This window comes from Leucoraja erinacea, chromosome 11 (genome assembly GCF_028641065.1).
Source record: "Leucoraja erinacea ecotype New England chromosome 11, Leri_hhj_1, whole genome shotgun sequence".
Taxonomy (NCBI): domain Eukaryota; kingdom Metazoa; phylum Chordata; class Chondrichthyes; order Rajiformes; family Rajidae; genus Leucoraja; species Leucoraja erinaceus.
Window position 1 is genome coordinate 38,529,680 of NC_073387.1, and position 16,999 is coordinate 38,546,678.

The following is a 16,999-nucleotide window of genomic DNA, read 5'->3' on the forward strand; positions in this document are numbered from 1 at the left end:
ACATCTCAGAGACCAGCACTCAATTGTTTCGGGCAAAATGTATTTCTTTGCATTCTCACCCACTGGGTACTGCCAGGTAGCTTGGAAAGTACAGAAGCATGTTTTGAGAGCCACCAGACATCCAAAGTCCCATTGACACATGCCTGACGCTACTATTGTCATGAAGTATGGAATATTGCACGAGGCTGCAAATACCTCAAGAAGGTAGTAACAGGCAAATATGGTAAACTCCTTATAATTTACATAACAGGTGAACATTTAGAACAATTCCACTGGGGTACTACGCAGACAGTGGAAACAGATAATGAAAAAATGGCCATTTAACACAGCTACTGCAGTCTTAAGGGCGGGATAAGTGTCTTTTTGATTGACATGTGATCTATTGTAGGCCAGAATGTATGTAAAATAACTCTACAATCTTCCACTTAGTTTATACAAAATATTTCTGGCTAACACGCAGGACCCTCTGATCTATGGGAGAAGGGAACAGTTTGGTTGTAGTGGAGAAAAGTGGGTCCAGTTTCCTGACATAGTGATGGGCCACAATTGCACATCCGCTAACATAGAATATGCTGAATAGAGTTATTCATATCGAGGAACTGTGTTTTTCACACAGACTTTGAATTGTGCAGCTGATTGTGGGGCAGCTCGGCGGCACAGTGGTAGAGTTGCTGGATCACAGCGCCGGCCACCCGGGTTCGATCCTGACTACTTGTGCTGTCTGTATGGAATTTGTATGTTCTGCCTGTGACCTGCGTGGGTTTTCCTCCCCCTCTCGAAAACATGGATCGGTGATGTTTCGGGTTGGGATCCTGCTTTAGACTGGGTTAGGGGGTGGGTGTGCAGAAAGCTAGAAGGTAGGAGGAGTGGGACGAAGCTTGGCAAGCAATTGGTGGATACAGATGAGGGGGGGGGGGGGGGGGGGGGGGGGGGGGATAAGCAAATAGTTGAACAAAGGCCAGAGATTAAATGACGTGTGATAATGAGGAGTTGCAAATTGTGAAGCCAGAGGAATGAATGTAGATGGAAAGGGAGGAGGAGGGGGGAAGTGGGTACAAGTCCAGGTGGGATGGGGCACAGGGAAGAGAGGAATGAATAAAAGAGTAAGGAAGGGGAGAGAAGAAGGGGGTTGGTTGGTAAGTTTACTAAATTTGGAGAATTCATTGTTCAAACCATTGGGTTGTAAGCTACCCAAGCGGAATATTGAGTGCTATTCCACCAGTTTGCCTGTGGCCTCACTCTGGCAATGGAGGAGACCTAAGCCAGGAAGATCAGTATGGGAATGGGAAGAGGAGTTAACATGATTAGTAACTGGGAGATCTGGTAGGCTTTAGCAAACCGAGTGCAGATTTTGGGTGAAACAGTCATCAAGTCTACTCTTGGTCTGGCCAATGTAAAGAAGGCCACATCAGATACAGTAGATGAGATAAGAGGAGGTGCACATGAAAACTGTCTCACATAGATGGATGTGCGGGGAGCAGATATAAGGACAGTGTTATATCTCCTGTGGTTGCAGAGGAATGTACCTGGGAAGGGTGTGCTTTTGGTGGGAAGGGATGATTGAACCAAGGAGTGGCGGAGGGAGTTGTATCTAAGGTAGGCAAAATGGTGTGGGGATGGGAAGATGTGACTGATGGTATCTCTAATATGCTCCTCCAAAATCAATCAAAGTTAAATTCATGTGATGCGCCTGAGTGAAAATGAAAGTAATGCAACAGCACTCTCAATGACATGGCCAATGTCCAACCTCCACGTTGCTAACTCTTTGGAGGACTGTTACAACCAGGGAATGATCCATCAGCCTCAGACTTCTTTTTCTACAGCTACAAATGGAAGGTGTTCAATACAGCACAGAGAGAATCTCATTAACACCACCAATCTCTCTATCTATCAACGTGGTAGACATTTTCAATGCTCAACAAATCTTGGCCAAAGTCCAAAGATGCTGATTGAGTGCTACACTTGCCTCTCATTCTGCTGCTTACAACGGACTGAAGAATGGACTCCCCTCTTCAGCTAAATTACAACAGTGACAGTTGCACAATCACGGTAACTCATTATTTACTCCATGTTTACTCGAAGTGGCACTGCACTAAATAATACTGCAGTATTGAGGAACATCCTTTCCCTTACACAGGAAAGTAACAGGCTATATCAACTTTGATGTGAGTGTCACCCACTTTCTGCTACTTCACTAACTGCAAGATGAACTCCAGGTCATTCTGCTGTGTCAGCAGATAGGTTTCTTTCCGCACGGCATCTGCATCCCTGTGCCAACGTAACATTCATCTCATCTGATGTGAGCTTCCCTCCTGCACAATTACTGTTGCAAGTATAGGAAGAAATGGCCACTAAACTCATGATGAGTTAACTGTACTCCTAGCAAGGTTGCCTCTTCAACATAGTGAAGATATTGAATAAAAACAAATAATAATCCACAAAGTGACCTGGTTTTATGTTTTGCCTGCTGTTGCCGTAAACTTTGCAACACACCACTTGACAGCAGAATGGATGAATATTGTAATCAAAACAATCTTCATATCAGAGCATTTTAAAGCAAATATAGACCAAAGCAATTCACGATGATATTGCAAACTATTTCACCTGTGCTGAGTTTATAGACCATATTATTTTCTTTGTCCACCTGTATCTAGGTATTGCTGTCCCACTGGCCATCACTGACCTGGAAGGGAATTGGCTAGGGTTAGCATGGAAGGTCAAACATGAACAGTTCTGATCCTCGATGGACTAGTTTGGAATTGCACCAATGGTAAGAGCAGCACAAGCCTAGACTCCACGGTTAAAGGATAATTGCAAAGGCACTGCCAGATTACCAACATTGGGGTTGCAAATGTTATCCTGAAATAGAAACATTCTTTCTCTATGGAACCACTGGCACCCTGGAATCAGGCCATTAGAGGGCTTTGCAATCTGCTGGAGTTCAGATCACACTCCACTATCATAATATTGAGGATTGTGCCAGCCTCATGATGTGACAACTCCTCGTGCTTTGATGGCTGCAGTTTGAGCTTCACTGCAGCACACTGACTTTGAGTGACCTCCGCCTGTGCTGCTATGGAAACAAAAACTTCTGCCACTGACTGACGCACAATGGCTGAGTCTGCATGGAAATACCCATTATTAACCAGTGACACAGGATGAACTCTTAGATAACACACACTCAAACCACCGCCGCATGATATTTCTAACAGGTACTTTTGGCAGGCTGATGACAGTGCCCAGATCAGCATCTTCCGATCAGTTGCCCCATTGTATCACCATCTGAGTTCTTTGGAACAGCACTGTTGCCCTCCAGGGAGTTGATGCAACAGTGACCATAGTGGACAGTGGGCAGGCTACAACCCATAGTGCCAGTTTTCATACCACATGGAATTCTTGCACATGCAATACAATCTATATGTTGTGCACTGCCAAGATCTTCACAGTTAATGACAGAGCTCTGGGGAGTGTTGCGGAGTAGAGGGATCTTGGAGTGCAGGTGCATAGGTCCTAGAGAGTGGTGACACAGGTTGATAGAGTGTTCAAGAGGAATTGGAATTAGTGCTTTGGGATGACAAGTACAATGATCCAACACGCTTCTACTCTTCCTTGTTGGAGTCGACCTCCTCAGCAGCAAAAGAGTACATGGAAAAATGAAGCTGGGCAAGTGGAACCACTGCAATTCTGCAAAGATAATGGTTCAATGGTGCTTTCATTGTCACGTGTGTAAAATGCAAACATATAGTGCAATTCATTTCTTACAAACAATCCAGTAGAGTATTGCCATATCTAAGCATATCCCCAATTAGCAAATTGTACAGAATTAGTCTACTGAACCCGCGTGCAAGAGGTGCCTTGATTTGATGCCATTTATCACACCAAAATAAGGCAAAGGACATTGACATGGCGAGGGAACACACACAATGGCGCAAGGGGAGAAGGGATTGAAAGACGAGAAATGTGAATATTTTCATCTTCAACCCTCCTTTGTTTGCGGGCTCAATGGAAGTAAAAGCCTCATTCACCAAAAAGCAAGTCAGCCCCTGCTCCTTACAGTTTCCCTCAGCTTATTGCAAGAGACACCAATTCCTTTCTGTCTTCAGCAAGATAGGAGAGTGCTCATTATTGTTGCTCAATGTGTTTGCAGGAGACAACTCTAATGGGGACGTGTGCATGGGTATGCATGGTGCAGCAGTGGTAAACATTGCAGTGTTGGCTTTGTCAGGTGTTTTCCTTTTGTGTAACAGCCTTGAACTTGACCAAGTGGAATGAGGAATGAAGTGAAGAGATTGCTACCTTCACGTGGTCCACCCTGTTTCGACGAATGCAATCAACCTGGTGTGCACAAACAGAAGATCAAACAGAACACGTTGTCTTACAACTTTAGGCTGTGCATGCCATACGCAAGAAGAAGAAGGACATTCATAGCTTTCCACAAATGGGACCAGACTGTTCATGAATCATTCCTAGTGTTTATCTTTTTGACCAACTTAGCTTTAATTCTGCAGGAGCAGCTGGGTTGGTCTTTTGATAAAGGTTCGCGTTAGAGGAGTAGAATCTGGTAATTCAACCCATCGAGTCTACTCCGCCATTCAATCACGGCTGATCTAACCCCATTTTCATGCCTTCTCCCCATAACCCTTGACACTCGTTCTCATCAGGACCTTTGCGGTAAGTAAGCTCTCTTTGTTTTGCTCTCCATCTCATCAGAAGAATATTTAAAACCTTTTAGTGGGTCTGGAGGCTTGCTCCCTCCATGGATGTAGATACAATCAGTCATGGAATTACAAAGTTGCAGCAATGGTTTGAATGAGTGATCAGTTCTCCTTTCAGAACCGGCACACTGCTGACAATTAGATTAGAATCCATTTTGCAGTTGTATAATATTGTTAAAGGACACACAGCAAGAAGGAAATTGAGTTTAGAATTTACACTACAAAGTACTGTAATAACTCAGCGGGTCATGCAGCATCTCTGGAGGACATGGATGGATTATTTTGGGTAAGGACCCTTCTTCACACTGTTCTTTCAAAGCTAAAATATGTAGACTCTCTTGCACGGGGAATGCAACAGGAAAAATGTGTGCAAATGTAACCAGGGCCCTCTGTGGATAGTGCATCCTCCATGATCTCTACTCACTTTGAGCATATGTATGACTTATTCCACTTTGAATGTCGCCTTGGACCTTGTACACAGTATAATATCAGATCCCCGGAACCTTGCCTTAACCTGCTGCTGACTGCCATGAGTTTTCGTATATTGATACATTTTTACCCCATTCTTTTTTCTTTCACTGAAGATCAGAACTGTAAATGTAGACAATAAATGGTTGTCCACTCTTTTATGGGATTATTTGTGTTCTTTATGGTGCACATTTTTTCATTTTATTTTCTACACTTTTAGGTCCATTAGTTCACCTGTCCTGCATATCCGCCTCAAATTAATAGCAAACCTTTTTTTTTTATTCCTCTAGTACAATAATATGCTTCAAAAAAAGTTGCTTCACCAGGTCCACATTACTAATTCCTCACATCCAACAGAAATACCTTATTTAACATTATTCCAAATTAATCTGTCATATAACTCACATTCCTCCTGTAATTATAATTGTCTAACTGAAATCTTTCCTCGTTAGTACCATTTAATATTGCTCGTTCTCCTTACAGCCAGACAGCCGTTTATTCTCTGATTATGTAGTCGATTTTCTTTACATTTATCATGGTTCAGTACATTAACATACTCTGTACTGGAGACCTTGACATTCCAGAACCTCTGTCTGGTTCTCTCACCAAGTAGTTATTAGCTTCCTCTCTTAATCCTAAGGTTGCATCTCTCCAGAACATGTTTGATGAAAAGCTTCAAACATAAGGAACAGAACCTCATATTTTGCTTGGCAGCTTACAACCCAGCAGGGCATGAATGTTGGTTTCTTTAACTTCAAGTAACCATTGCTTTCCCTCTCTCTCCATCCCTACCCCACCGTAGTTCTCCGACTAATTCAGTCCTCCTGATTAATTTGGCTGATTGTATGGCCTACACCTACCCCTCGGCTGACAATGTAGCATTCATCATTTCCTTAATCGACTTTGGCTTTGATCTGTCATTTTCACACCTTACCCTACCATATCTCTAGTCTCCCCCTCCCCTGACTCTCAGTTTGAAGAAGTGTCTCAACCCAAAATGTCACCCATTCCTTCTCTCCAGCGACGCTGCCTGTCCCACTGAGTTATTCCAGCAATTTGTGTCCATGGAGTTTTGTAGACAATAACCTACATTTACAATGCACATTTTATATAAAATATTTCACAATGGTTTTGATAGAAGATTTAAAACACCTGCAGTTGACTTTAATAATTATCAGTTAAATACCTTTAGAATTTAAATACCTGCAGTTGAATGATGGGGAGGCCAGCTGTGTGGAAGGAGGGAACAAAGACAGCAATAGTCTTCTTTTTCTGGAATTTTGCTGACCATATCTGTGAAATTCTAGCATACATATGTTGATATCTTGTGATTAAATACAATACTGTGGCCCCTCATCCCTGGATCCATGCATATGATTTCAAAGCAAACTGGAGATCAAATTCTGACCCATATTTCATATTAAAAATATTAGCAATATTTTAATTACATCATTATCTTTTATTTCTGTTAAACAGCACTTGATTTTTTTTTGTAATAAATATGTTTAACATGTTTGACATCATTATGAAATTGGAGTGGGAGATTGAGGAAAAAGGGCATTATAAAGTGACTGAGTTCACCATCTTCTGCTTTCATATTGTTATTTTTCTGTAATCGAGTTAGGAGATCAGCAACAATATAATCAGGGTATACGAAATAGGCATGTTAGATTTTTATGTTTCTCTCAGTTAATATAGTATTTGTAAATGCCAATATAATTCCTCGCAACTGTGCTAGTCAGGAAATAGACAGGCCATCTCAGTTACGATGCTTTAAATAAAAATCATTCTTCCATGTTTGCCTCAGTTGAGATAATTATGCAGAGTATTTCAGCATTTCGCAGTGGATTGCAACCGTATTTTAACTGTCTGATGCATGCTGCAAGATGGCCGTTTATACTTATTGCCAAGTACGATGTCCATGCTGACATTAGCTTATTTTCTTGTGGTCTGCAGCTGCTGAATGTTAGCTCAAATGCACATTGCTTGACTAGGTGCAAGTGCAGTCTTAAAAAAGAAATATTTGTTGTTTTTGTTTGGTTGAAAGTACTTAAAAGTAAAATGTGTTTGTAGAACTCTTTCAGAAGGTACTGTCAAATGTGTTTCCCGAGTCTTGGAGAAACAGAAATCATAGCATCAGTTAGTGTGAAAAAGGGTGCCAACCCAAAATGTCATCTATCCATGTTCTCCAGGGATGCTGCACGGGTTACACCAGCACTTTGTGTCTTTTTTTTGGTAAAGCAGCATCTGCTGTTCCTTGTTTCTACAAAGCATTGGTCACTGTGTTCAGATGCTGGGCTTAACATGGAGTCCTGCAAAAAAGGCCAGTCGATTCATTGTGCTGAAGACTCAACCTCTCCAATGATACAGCAGTCAGAGTTGATGTGTTTTTCTTAAGTAATTACATTACTTACAAAAGTAGTCAATAAAATTAAGGTAATATGATGTATGTTACATTACGTTAATATTAATTAATGCAGCAAAGTCATCAAGAAAGGTGATGATATCTGTGTTCATATGGAGGTCACTATTTTGAATGACATTGTTGAAGGTTAGCATGCAAATGGGGAATAGGAAGAAGCCGGTATAGATCTATGCAGTACATCAGAGGGAACAGTACGGGATATGCAGCATCTCTGGAGTGAAGGAATGGGTGGCATTTCTGGTCGAGACCATTCTTCATACTGATGAAGGGTCTCGATCCGAAACGTCACCTGCAGTCTGAAGAAGGGTCCCGACCCGAAACGTCACCCATTCTTTCTCTCCAGAGATGCTGCCTGTTCCGCTGAGTTACTCCAGCATTATGTGTCTATCTTCAGTTTAAACTAGCATCTGTAGTTCCTTCCTACACAGAGGCAGCAGAACAAATCATGTTATTGATGCTTCCCAGCCAGCAGGGCAGTAGAGCTGCATATCAGGAGAATTGCATAAACTTTTATCTCATTAACAGCTGGCTGGAATTGATGACAATTTCCATTGGTGTACAAATGTTAAAGTGAAAGTGAACATTTGTTGGAAGAATGTGTCTGTCAACAGTATAACATTGGAATGTACTTTTGAAAAAAATACAATCAAAATATAATAAAAGTTAAAAAGAACACCTGTTCCATTTATCCTGTTACAGATTAAATAGCTTTAGTTCATCTAACCCATTCTAACACACACCATCCACAGAGTTGCAAAAAAAAGACCCATTTAAAGCATAACAAAAATTATGAAAAATTCCTTCTGTGATCCCTGAAGGCAGTGTAAGCTATAGTGTGAATAGTTACCAATTTTAAGCTTTGACAATACTAAAGTAATACTTCATTGAGATATTCTTTCCTTGCACAATGTTCATTTCTTAAGCCAAGATCTTAATCATTGTGAAAGAAATTGGATCTTATGTGAGAAGACCTCATTTTGCACAATCCGCATTGTGTACCTTTTACTGTTAATTTAAGCACTCAAAATAATGAATTACTGGCACTATATTTCTGATTGTTGTGACTGATGGTAACACACAAATGGTAGGAATTTTATACTGAATATTCTGAATCACTGTTCATTTTAAACAAGTGAGCTTAAAGGAATCAATATTAAAATCAGTTGACTTTATCTAATAACACTCTTTCAAAAGATGAAGCCCTGAAACTATAAATCATCCCTGCAATTTGAATAAAAACCTTGAGGAGATGCTTTATATACAATTCCAAAATGCCTTATCACCTCTCAGCATGGATGGCAGCTCAAACCAAGTAAGAAAACAAACACAATCAGATTACAGCATTAGCTGCACTTTTGTCTTTGATATTCAAGCTGTGAGATATAAATGATATATAAAGAGTAACCTCATTATCGCCCCAAACTATATTATGTAGGGTTCAAAGCACATCAACCAGTTGCTTCGATTCCCCAACATATCCTTAATACTATTAAAGCAAAACTACGCTATTACACATTTGAAGGATGAACAGTATAGATCAAGAGTCAAGAGTCAAGAGTCAATTTAATTGTCATTTGGACCCCTGGAGGTCCAAACGAAATGCCGTTCCAAACGAAATAGATAACATAAAATGCTAGAGTAATGCAGCAGGACAGGCAGGCAGCAGCTCTGGAGAGAAGGAATGGCTGAAGAAGGGTCTAGACCCGAAACATCACCCATTACTTCTCTCCAGAGATGCTGCCTGTCTCGCTAAATTACTCCAGCATTTTGTGTCTATCTTCGGTGTAAACCAGCATCTGCAGTTCGTTCCTACACAATATAGATAACATGCTATGATGGTGTTTCTTTTTGCTAACATTAGATAGTCGTTTCTTCAACTTTAACAACAAACTCAGCCAATTCAATTTAGAAAGACAGAAGGAATCAATTATAGGAAAAAACAGTTGATTAAAACATATAACTCTTTTAAGGCATGAAACCAAAAAAGCCTAGAAAGAGGTATCTGGAGAGATTCAATAAATTATTTATGTCTACATAGTGAAATTGCAAAGAGGGATCTTGCTAGTGAGAAAGATTAGCACAAAGCTTAACATTCAAAAGAATGTTAATATTTAGTTCAGAAAGACAGAATACATCAGTTTGCATGTGGTTAAGAAGGAACTGCAGATGCTGGAAAATCAAAGGTAGACAAAAATTGCTGTAGAAACTCAGCGGGTGAGGCAGCATCTATGGAGCGAAGGAAATAGGCAACGTTTTGGGTCGAGACCCTTCTTCAGACTGATGTGAGGGTGGGAGGGGGGCGGGAAGAAGAAAGGAAGCGGCGGAGACAGTGGGCTGAGGGAGAGCTGAGAAGGGGAGGAGAAAGCAGGGACTACCTGAATTTAGAGAAGTCAATGTTGGTTTGTGGTGGTGACGTCTAACAGCCTTATCAAATGAATATCAATGGATCTCATTTTTCTTTGCCTGTTTTATGTTAGTGGATCTTTGTCATGCAGTTACATTAGTGTTACTTAGCCATTGTTTAACATCCAAGCAGTACAGATGTCAGCTATTAAAATTAGTTGAAAACACATTGTTTTGTTTTACAAAATACATTGGTGTACAGGGGTATATGTAACACAGGTGATACACACAGTGATGGCTATTTACCCACACACCACCCAAATGGCATCAACCATATACAAAAAGCTGAAAGGGTGATTGAGCCATGCAGTTCTGTCAAGATAAGCTTATCTTTAGGTAACTTGTAATTAGTGTTAGTCCATTGTATTTGTATCACTCTTTAATATTGTTGCACATATTCAATACAAGGCTTTTTCTTCTTCAGTAGAAATATGTGTCTATCATTTTCATTTAATTTTGCTGGAGCAGAACAATTATAATGGTACATTTGAAGGCAACTATTTGAACATTTGTTATATTTGCTGCTTCGCTGCTGTCATGTATCTGTACATTAGGGATGGCTCGACTGTGATCATGTTTTGTCTTTCTGCTAACTGGTTAGCACATAAAAGCTTTTACTGTACCTCGGTCAGGGGCTTCAATATTGTCTGTAAGTCTCAGCTAAGCAAACACATAAAGTGGATAATTTTGTGAGTGTTCATTTTGAGTTACATGGGGTAGATATTATAATTTAACAATAAATCCCATTGCATGGCTGTGTATATTAAGGATGGTAATAAAGATTTTGCATATACCTCAAAAAATATTCAGAGCATCCTTAGCTGTGAATGGATATATAACAAGCAATCAATGAATACATTTCAGTAATGAAGAGAGAAATAAGAAGCAGGACAAATTGACTATTAGGGTACCAAGTGATGGGTTTATAACAGCCAGATGTCTAATGAGCTTGAGATAATACTTTATCGGGCCCAAGCGAGAGAATAAACCAAGGGAAGTGGCAAGGTCTGTGGCTTATATTCAAAGATGGTTCATGTAAAAATAAAATATGCTGTAAATATTCATACCGTACATTATCACAATGCCGCAAATTGATACATAGAACAGTTCTTAAATATAATTTCAGCACTCTGGCTGGCGATTTCAAGCAAGGATCATAAATGGTTTTCATATTTTAATATTCTTCAGTTTTTGCTGTTGAAGCAATATAAACAAATTACGACAACAAATTTATTAGTATTCCTGTTATTAAAATGAAAGAAAAATATTCCAACTGGAGAGTGTGACTGATATTTCAATCTATCCCATTTTTATTGTGTATCATAACAATCGAGATGACATTATTTTACCAACCCACTCAGAAAATGTTAATAACACTAGAACAGAAACTAGACAGTGACATTTTGTTAAAGAAACAACGTCTGGCATTGAAATTAGTCACAAAAACAGCAAGATTTTACCGAAAGATTATTTTAAGTGAATCCAGGGAGCATCTTCCACAAAGGAAAATAAACTAATGAGAAAATACTCGATTTCTCCAATGAGAGGATGAAGTAAACCATAACATTTGACTGTTATTTCTATCAATTCAACAAATAGTACCCAAAGGATCAATTCAAACACACATCATAACATTCAGCAGCTACTTTCCTTCCATTTTCAGCTTTGGGGAATCTGAAATATCAATAATAACAATATATCATTTGAAGTGACAAAATACAAAACCTTGAGTTAACTTAACTATACCACCATATATCCTACTCAACTCTAAAAACCAGCAGATTATTGCGTATGGAAAATGGCTTCATACATCAATTAAATGGAGGAAAATGGGTTCCTAGGTGATTTTTTATACATTCAACTGACAAGTTATATTCAGTTAGGTTGACAGCCAAAATGAAAGCTAGAAGTAGTGAGAAAAATAGAAACATATATCGTCAAAAGGTAACAGGATTCTATTCAGATTCTGTCTAACAAATCTCAAAATACCTTCAAATGTTGAATTATTTTGCGTTCATTTTTCTTATTGTTTCATTGCTGCAAACCAACTATTTCCTGTAAAAGTATTTTAAAACATTTTTGGGAAGTTCTTATTTAGTATATATTAGAATTAATTTGTCTTTTCACTGGGGGGTTTAGTAAATAATACATTCCCATATCTTTTCAAAAAAAGTCCTATGTTTTTTCTGACAATACAAAAACAAAATTAAAAGAGGAAAACTTTTAATAATCAGTCCTACTTTCAACTAAATTTATTTTGACAATGTGGTTGTGCAGCCCAATAAACGTTAACTATAAAATGTCACAAGATTATATGAAACTGAATTTGATTGTCTATTACCAGTGAGGGGGATACACAAATACAAGGCAAGTAGATAAAATGTACTGCAGAGGTTATAAGGAATGCTGCATTGTTCCTGGGGCACTGCCAAGCACTTCAAAGAGGGCTCTTTCAGAACACGTGGTGAATGATGCCAGAGCTACATTCTGCCAACTTAGTCTTTTGCCGTTAGCTAGATAGCAACTGGCAATTCCAAGTGGTGGGGATAAAATAGCACTTAATATTGATTTTGTGTTAAATCAATGAATCTATGTACGTTTGCCGTTACACACATATTAATTAAATATTATGAAATGCAAAACACTGTTGTTTAAAATGAGTTAAGGTAAAGATACAAGAACTAGTAAAACAGATTTTCAGCTTTTAGCCTCTTTTATGTTTCACTTGCCTAAGTATTTATAATCTTTTATTTGTCTATGATGCAGGTTAATTTTGCTGCTTTATTAATTTGCTCAGGCAAAACGTGAAAAAGGTTAGAAACAATAGGAAATGTACTAATGAGACAAACTTTTTCAGGTTTTGTGATAATTTGTCAACAATCCTGATCAAAGATATATCATTCCGCTGCGGTGTCCCCACGAATACAACATTGCGGACTTCTAATGTTGTGTAGAACTGCCTGAAAAACATTGCTTTGTCTTCTCTTATTTTCTTCCTTTCCCAAAGATCCTTTCAGTGAATTAGGTTTATCATTTTGGTACACCTCAATATTTTGCTTGCCATGTTCCTCTATTTGCTTTTCCAAATGTTTCTGGATAGCTATTCCAAGGACTTCGGCATCCACGGATGCTCCATAGACTTCCCATGTCATACCTTTTTCATCCCACTGGACTTCGCGCACCGGCTCATCCTCTTCCATGGCCTCCACACACACCTCAGGGAGAGTAGGTAACGGAGTCTTCTCCAAAGGAGTCATTGGGCCGGTGGCAACTGATTTGCATTGCACGGTTATATCCACTTGCATCTGAACATCTTTTTTTGGTGGCGCAGTTACAGATGGTATATCTGGTGGACAAGCAGTTGGCTTTTCAACGGGTGGATCTCTTAAGATGACCTCAGGAATTGTAAACACTGGACAGTTATCCAGAGGAGCCATGGGGCTAGTAGCAATTGACCTGCTCTGCACTTGGATTGATACCTGCACCTCAGCGTCTTGACTTGTTGATGTGGACATACATGTCTGTGAACAGCATGCAACTGTCCCCAAGTCCTCGTTCTCTCTCTCGCTTTGCCGACCATTTTCTGTGATATTCCTATCCGGCTGAACACGCAAATTAACCTTCGTTTTCTTTACCTCTGCCGGATCAGCGAGGCACTGGACATTAATGTTGTGGGCTGTCTCTATTCTCGTCGTCTCCTGGCCCAATCCGGCAAAGGGCACATCGGCACTGGGGTCAGAGCTCTTCATATCTAACCTTATTGTTTCTTTTCTATTTTGGTCTATCTCTGTGTTAATCTGGGCAGCGTCACTGCAGAAGTTGCCGCTAGATTCTTCCTGCCCGTGTTCCTTGCTTATATCCATCGCCTGCTCTGAGATTTCGCTGGGATTGTCTATTTCTGCGCTGGCAAGTTCACCCACACTAGCGCTGATCTCCAGCGGGCGGCTGGTGCTCATATCGTTCGAGCAAGTATTGGAACAAAGAATAGGGCTGTTGGACTGAGTCGCAGGATCCCCCCCTTGGTTATTGCAGGGGGTAGCGACAACGGCAGCCGTCAGCGTGCCCTTACTCTCCATCTCAACCGGATCTGATACTGCAAACTGCAAACTGTTGAGATCTTTAATGGTCCCCATCTTGTTTCATAGTTAACGTGGCGCTTTCGCTGAACTGGCTGCGCTCTCTCTGTTCTTACAATGGGCTGTTTGTGTTTTGCTCAGATCCCCAGGAGATTTCCATCGGAAAACGGAAGCATTCAAGTCTGAAAGAGAGAGGAAAAAATCGTGCACAAAATGAAAATGTGGATTTAAAAAGCGAGAAACGTTCTTTGAAAAACCGTCCGAAAGAGCGAATATTAAAATTTGTGTCTACAGGCGAAAATTAAAATTGAGCCAACTAATTGTTGAATCACTCCAGTGGCACATCGCGCTGTTTGAAGCGGGCTATTACAGTACACCGGGGGTGAGGAATGATTGCAATGTGGGGAGTTTCTAGGCAGCATTCCTCCCCTTCTCCAGGTCTGACCGCAGCTCCTGACCCTGAAACCAACTCCCCCTGAAATGGTCAACTCTCCAGGCATCGTCCTGCCGTTACCGAGCAGCGCCCGCTCATTCCCCCACCCGTCCGGTCCAACTGGTTGATTTTTCTACAGTCCGAACTGAATCATATCTCGATCGCACTCGTTTTATTTATTTTTGCCTTCCCATACGCCGGGCTCTCGGCAATCCTCCCTCTCCCCCCACCTTCTTTCTGGAAAGATTTCGCACCCCCACCCCACTTGTTTGATTAATGGCGAGGTTGGAGAGACCCGGGATCGAACCAATGGACGAATTCACCCCCCTCACCTGGATCTGGCGTGTCGCAGACGAAGGAGGCCCCTCCTGGTCGATTCTCCCACCCCCCTGCGCTGGACACAAGACAGTCCTCGTCTCTCCTGGGAATGCACTAGGGCCTCGGAGGCTGCTGACCGGTTGGAGAAATGCAAAGAGGGACTTTCCTCAAAGGATTTCCAGCCGGCTTCTGGTTTCTCCGGGCTTTCCGCTATCCCTACAGAAAGGCTGGAGCCGTATCGGAGGAGGAGGAGGCGCCCTTCAGTCTCCCTGGAAACGTCCTCCGTTTTTTTTGTGTCTCCCTATTGACACCTAGATCCTTTATCAGCATTGCACCGACATTCGGGGCTGCGTTCCAGTCCCAGAAAATGCGTTCAGAAGTTGCACCTTTTGAGATTAAACCAAGAGCAGATGTGAATAAATGCTGATTGGGTTGCATTCAATACACTAGGCAAGAGCATGCGTGTTAACATATGTGTGCATGGGAGTATATCGCCGAGTGAGAACACTGACAACACCCTTCTGTCACCCCTCCTTACCAATATTTCACATTTTACTTTGTCTGAGGTGAATGACTTGGGGCTGGGCCGACTCTCCGATGTGTTCAAACCAACGCAATGTGGGGACAGGAACGCTTCAGAGGAAATGAACCGATTAACTAAATAGCACGCGGTCTCTCTTGTAAACCCTAACTATTTATTATACGTTCACATTGATTGAAAGTGAAATAAACATCTTACGGATGAAATGTTCAAGTTGTGTTGGGCGTGGTGTTTAGTCAGTGTAGAGTGGAGATGGGGGCGGAGTGTTGGAATCCGGTGATCAATTCAATGCCTGCAAAGGGTTGGACTCTTGATCGGAGCCACATAGAAAGTAGGTGCAGGAGGAGGCCATTTGGCCCTTCGAGCCAGCACCACCATTCATTGTGATCATGGCTGATCATCCACAATCAGTAACCCGTGCCTGCCTTCTCCCCATATCCTTTGATTCCGCTAGCCCCCAGAGCTCTATCGGACTCTCTTTTAAATTAATCCAGTGAATTGGCCTCCACTGCCTTCTATGGCAGAGGATTCCACACATTCACAACTCCCTGGGTGAAAAAGTTTTTCTCATCTCAGTTTTAAATGACCTGCCCTTTATTCTTAGACTGTGGCCCCTGGTGCTGGACTCCCCCAACATTGGGAACATTTTTCCTGAAACTAGCTTGCCCAGTCCTTATATAATTTTACGTTTCTATAAGATACCCTCTCATCCTTTTAAATTCAAGTGAATACAAGCCCAGTCTTTCCAATCTTTCCTCATATGACAGTCCCGCCATCCCGGGGATTAACCTTGTGAACCTATGCTGCACTGCCTCAGTAGCAAGGATGTCCTTCTTCAAATGAGGAGACCAAAATTGCCACATGGTGTCAATTAGTAAAATGATACATTCCCTACTTCCGATGATGGAAATTCCATTGGTGCTGTGTAAGCGGGGCGCTGGGAAATCGTCGAAATTAATTGGATTTTGCTTATTATAGAAAATAATTCTACCATTCATTAGCAATCAGTACTTGCTATGTGCAACTCTAGTTCCTTGTGTTTTTTGACGCGCCAAATATTTATTTGGAGCTATGTGTCTACTTCAGTACTTCATTTTAATGGATTGCTCGTTCAATGGCGGCCCAGGAAATGTAATGCCCACTGTTCGTACATTTTAGCGATTAATTTGAAAGTATCAGTAGGTAATATATTATCAACTCCGACACCGGTAAATTAAATAACGGCCGCATTCTTGATTTTAGTCATTAACTCAAATTGTAAACAGCAATTGTAGAGGAAATGTGAATTTGTGTCCAACAGACGCCCGTGAATAGCATGGCCCAGGGAATATCAGACCAAAGAAGCATTTGGAAGGAAGCCTTATTCGATGCCTGTAACATTGAATGCAACACTTCTTAATTTAAAATCCTAATTTTCTGGAGTGATTTGTGGTGAATAGGCTCTTTCAAGGCGGGTCCCGCGAAAGACAAGGGATATTTTATTCATCTTATAAGTAACCTGGATATTAGGAAGTGTCACTTGGAAATAATTTCAGACATGGCACAGCAAAGGAATAAACTTTTTAATGACCGACATTTAGATTATCGCTTTCGTATTCTTAACAACCCCATATCATTAAT

The 16,999-nt window shown here is 40.9% G+C and overlaps 1 protein-coding gene across 4 annotated transcripts; it reads right to left on the reverse strand.

Moving 5' to 3' along the window:
• Positions 1 to 11,300: 11,300 nt before the first annotated feature.
• Positions 11,301 to 15,551, reverse strand: LOC129701703 (uncharacterized). 4 transcript variants are annotated; one of them, XM_055643070.1, is made up of 3 exons: positions 14,853 to 15,548; positions 13,166 to 14,269; positions 11,301 to 11,685 (listed from the first exon to the last, which is right to left on the reverse strand). In XM_055643070.1, exons 2-3 carry the CDS (start codon positions 14,142 to 14,144, stop codon positions 11,654 to 11,656), a joined length of 1,011 nt encoding a protein of 336 aa, XP_055499045.1. In that variant the 5' UTR covers positions 14,145 to 14,269; positions 14,853 to 15,548; the 3' UTR covers positions 11,301 to 11,653. The 4 variants fall into 4 exon arrangements, with proteins under 4 accessions (XP_055499045.1, XP_055499041.1, XP_055499044.1 ...); XM_055643066.1 differs by having other exon boundaries at positions 11,301 to 14,269; positions 14,853 to 15,551; XM_055643069.1 differs by lacking the exon at positions 14,853 to 15,548 and adding an exon at positions 14,751 to 14,771 and having other exon boundaries at positions 11,301 to 14,269.
• Between the last annotated feature and the right edge of the window lie 1,448 nt (positions 15,552 to 16,999).

Bases quoted from the DNA above. Each gene is read 5' to 3' on its own strand.
- LOC129701703 (XM_055643066.1), bottom strand. From the start codon at position 14,144: ATGGGGACCATTAAAGATCTCAACAGTTTGCAGTTTGCAGTATCAGAT.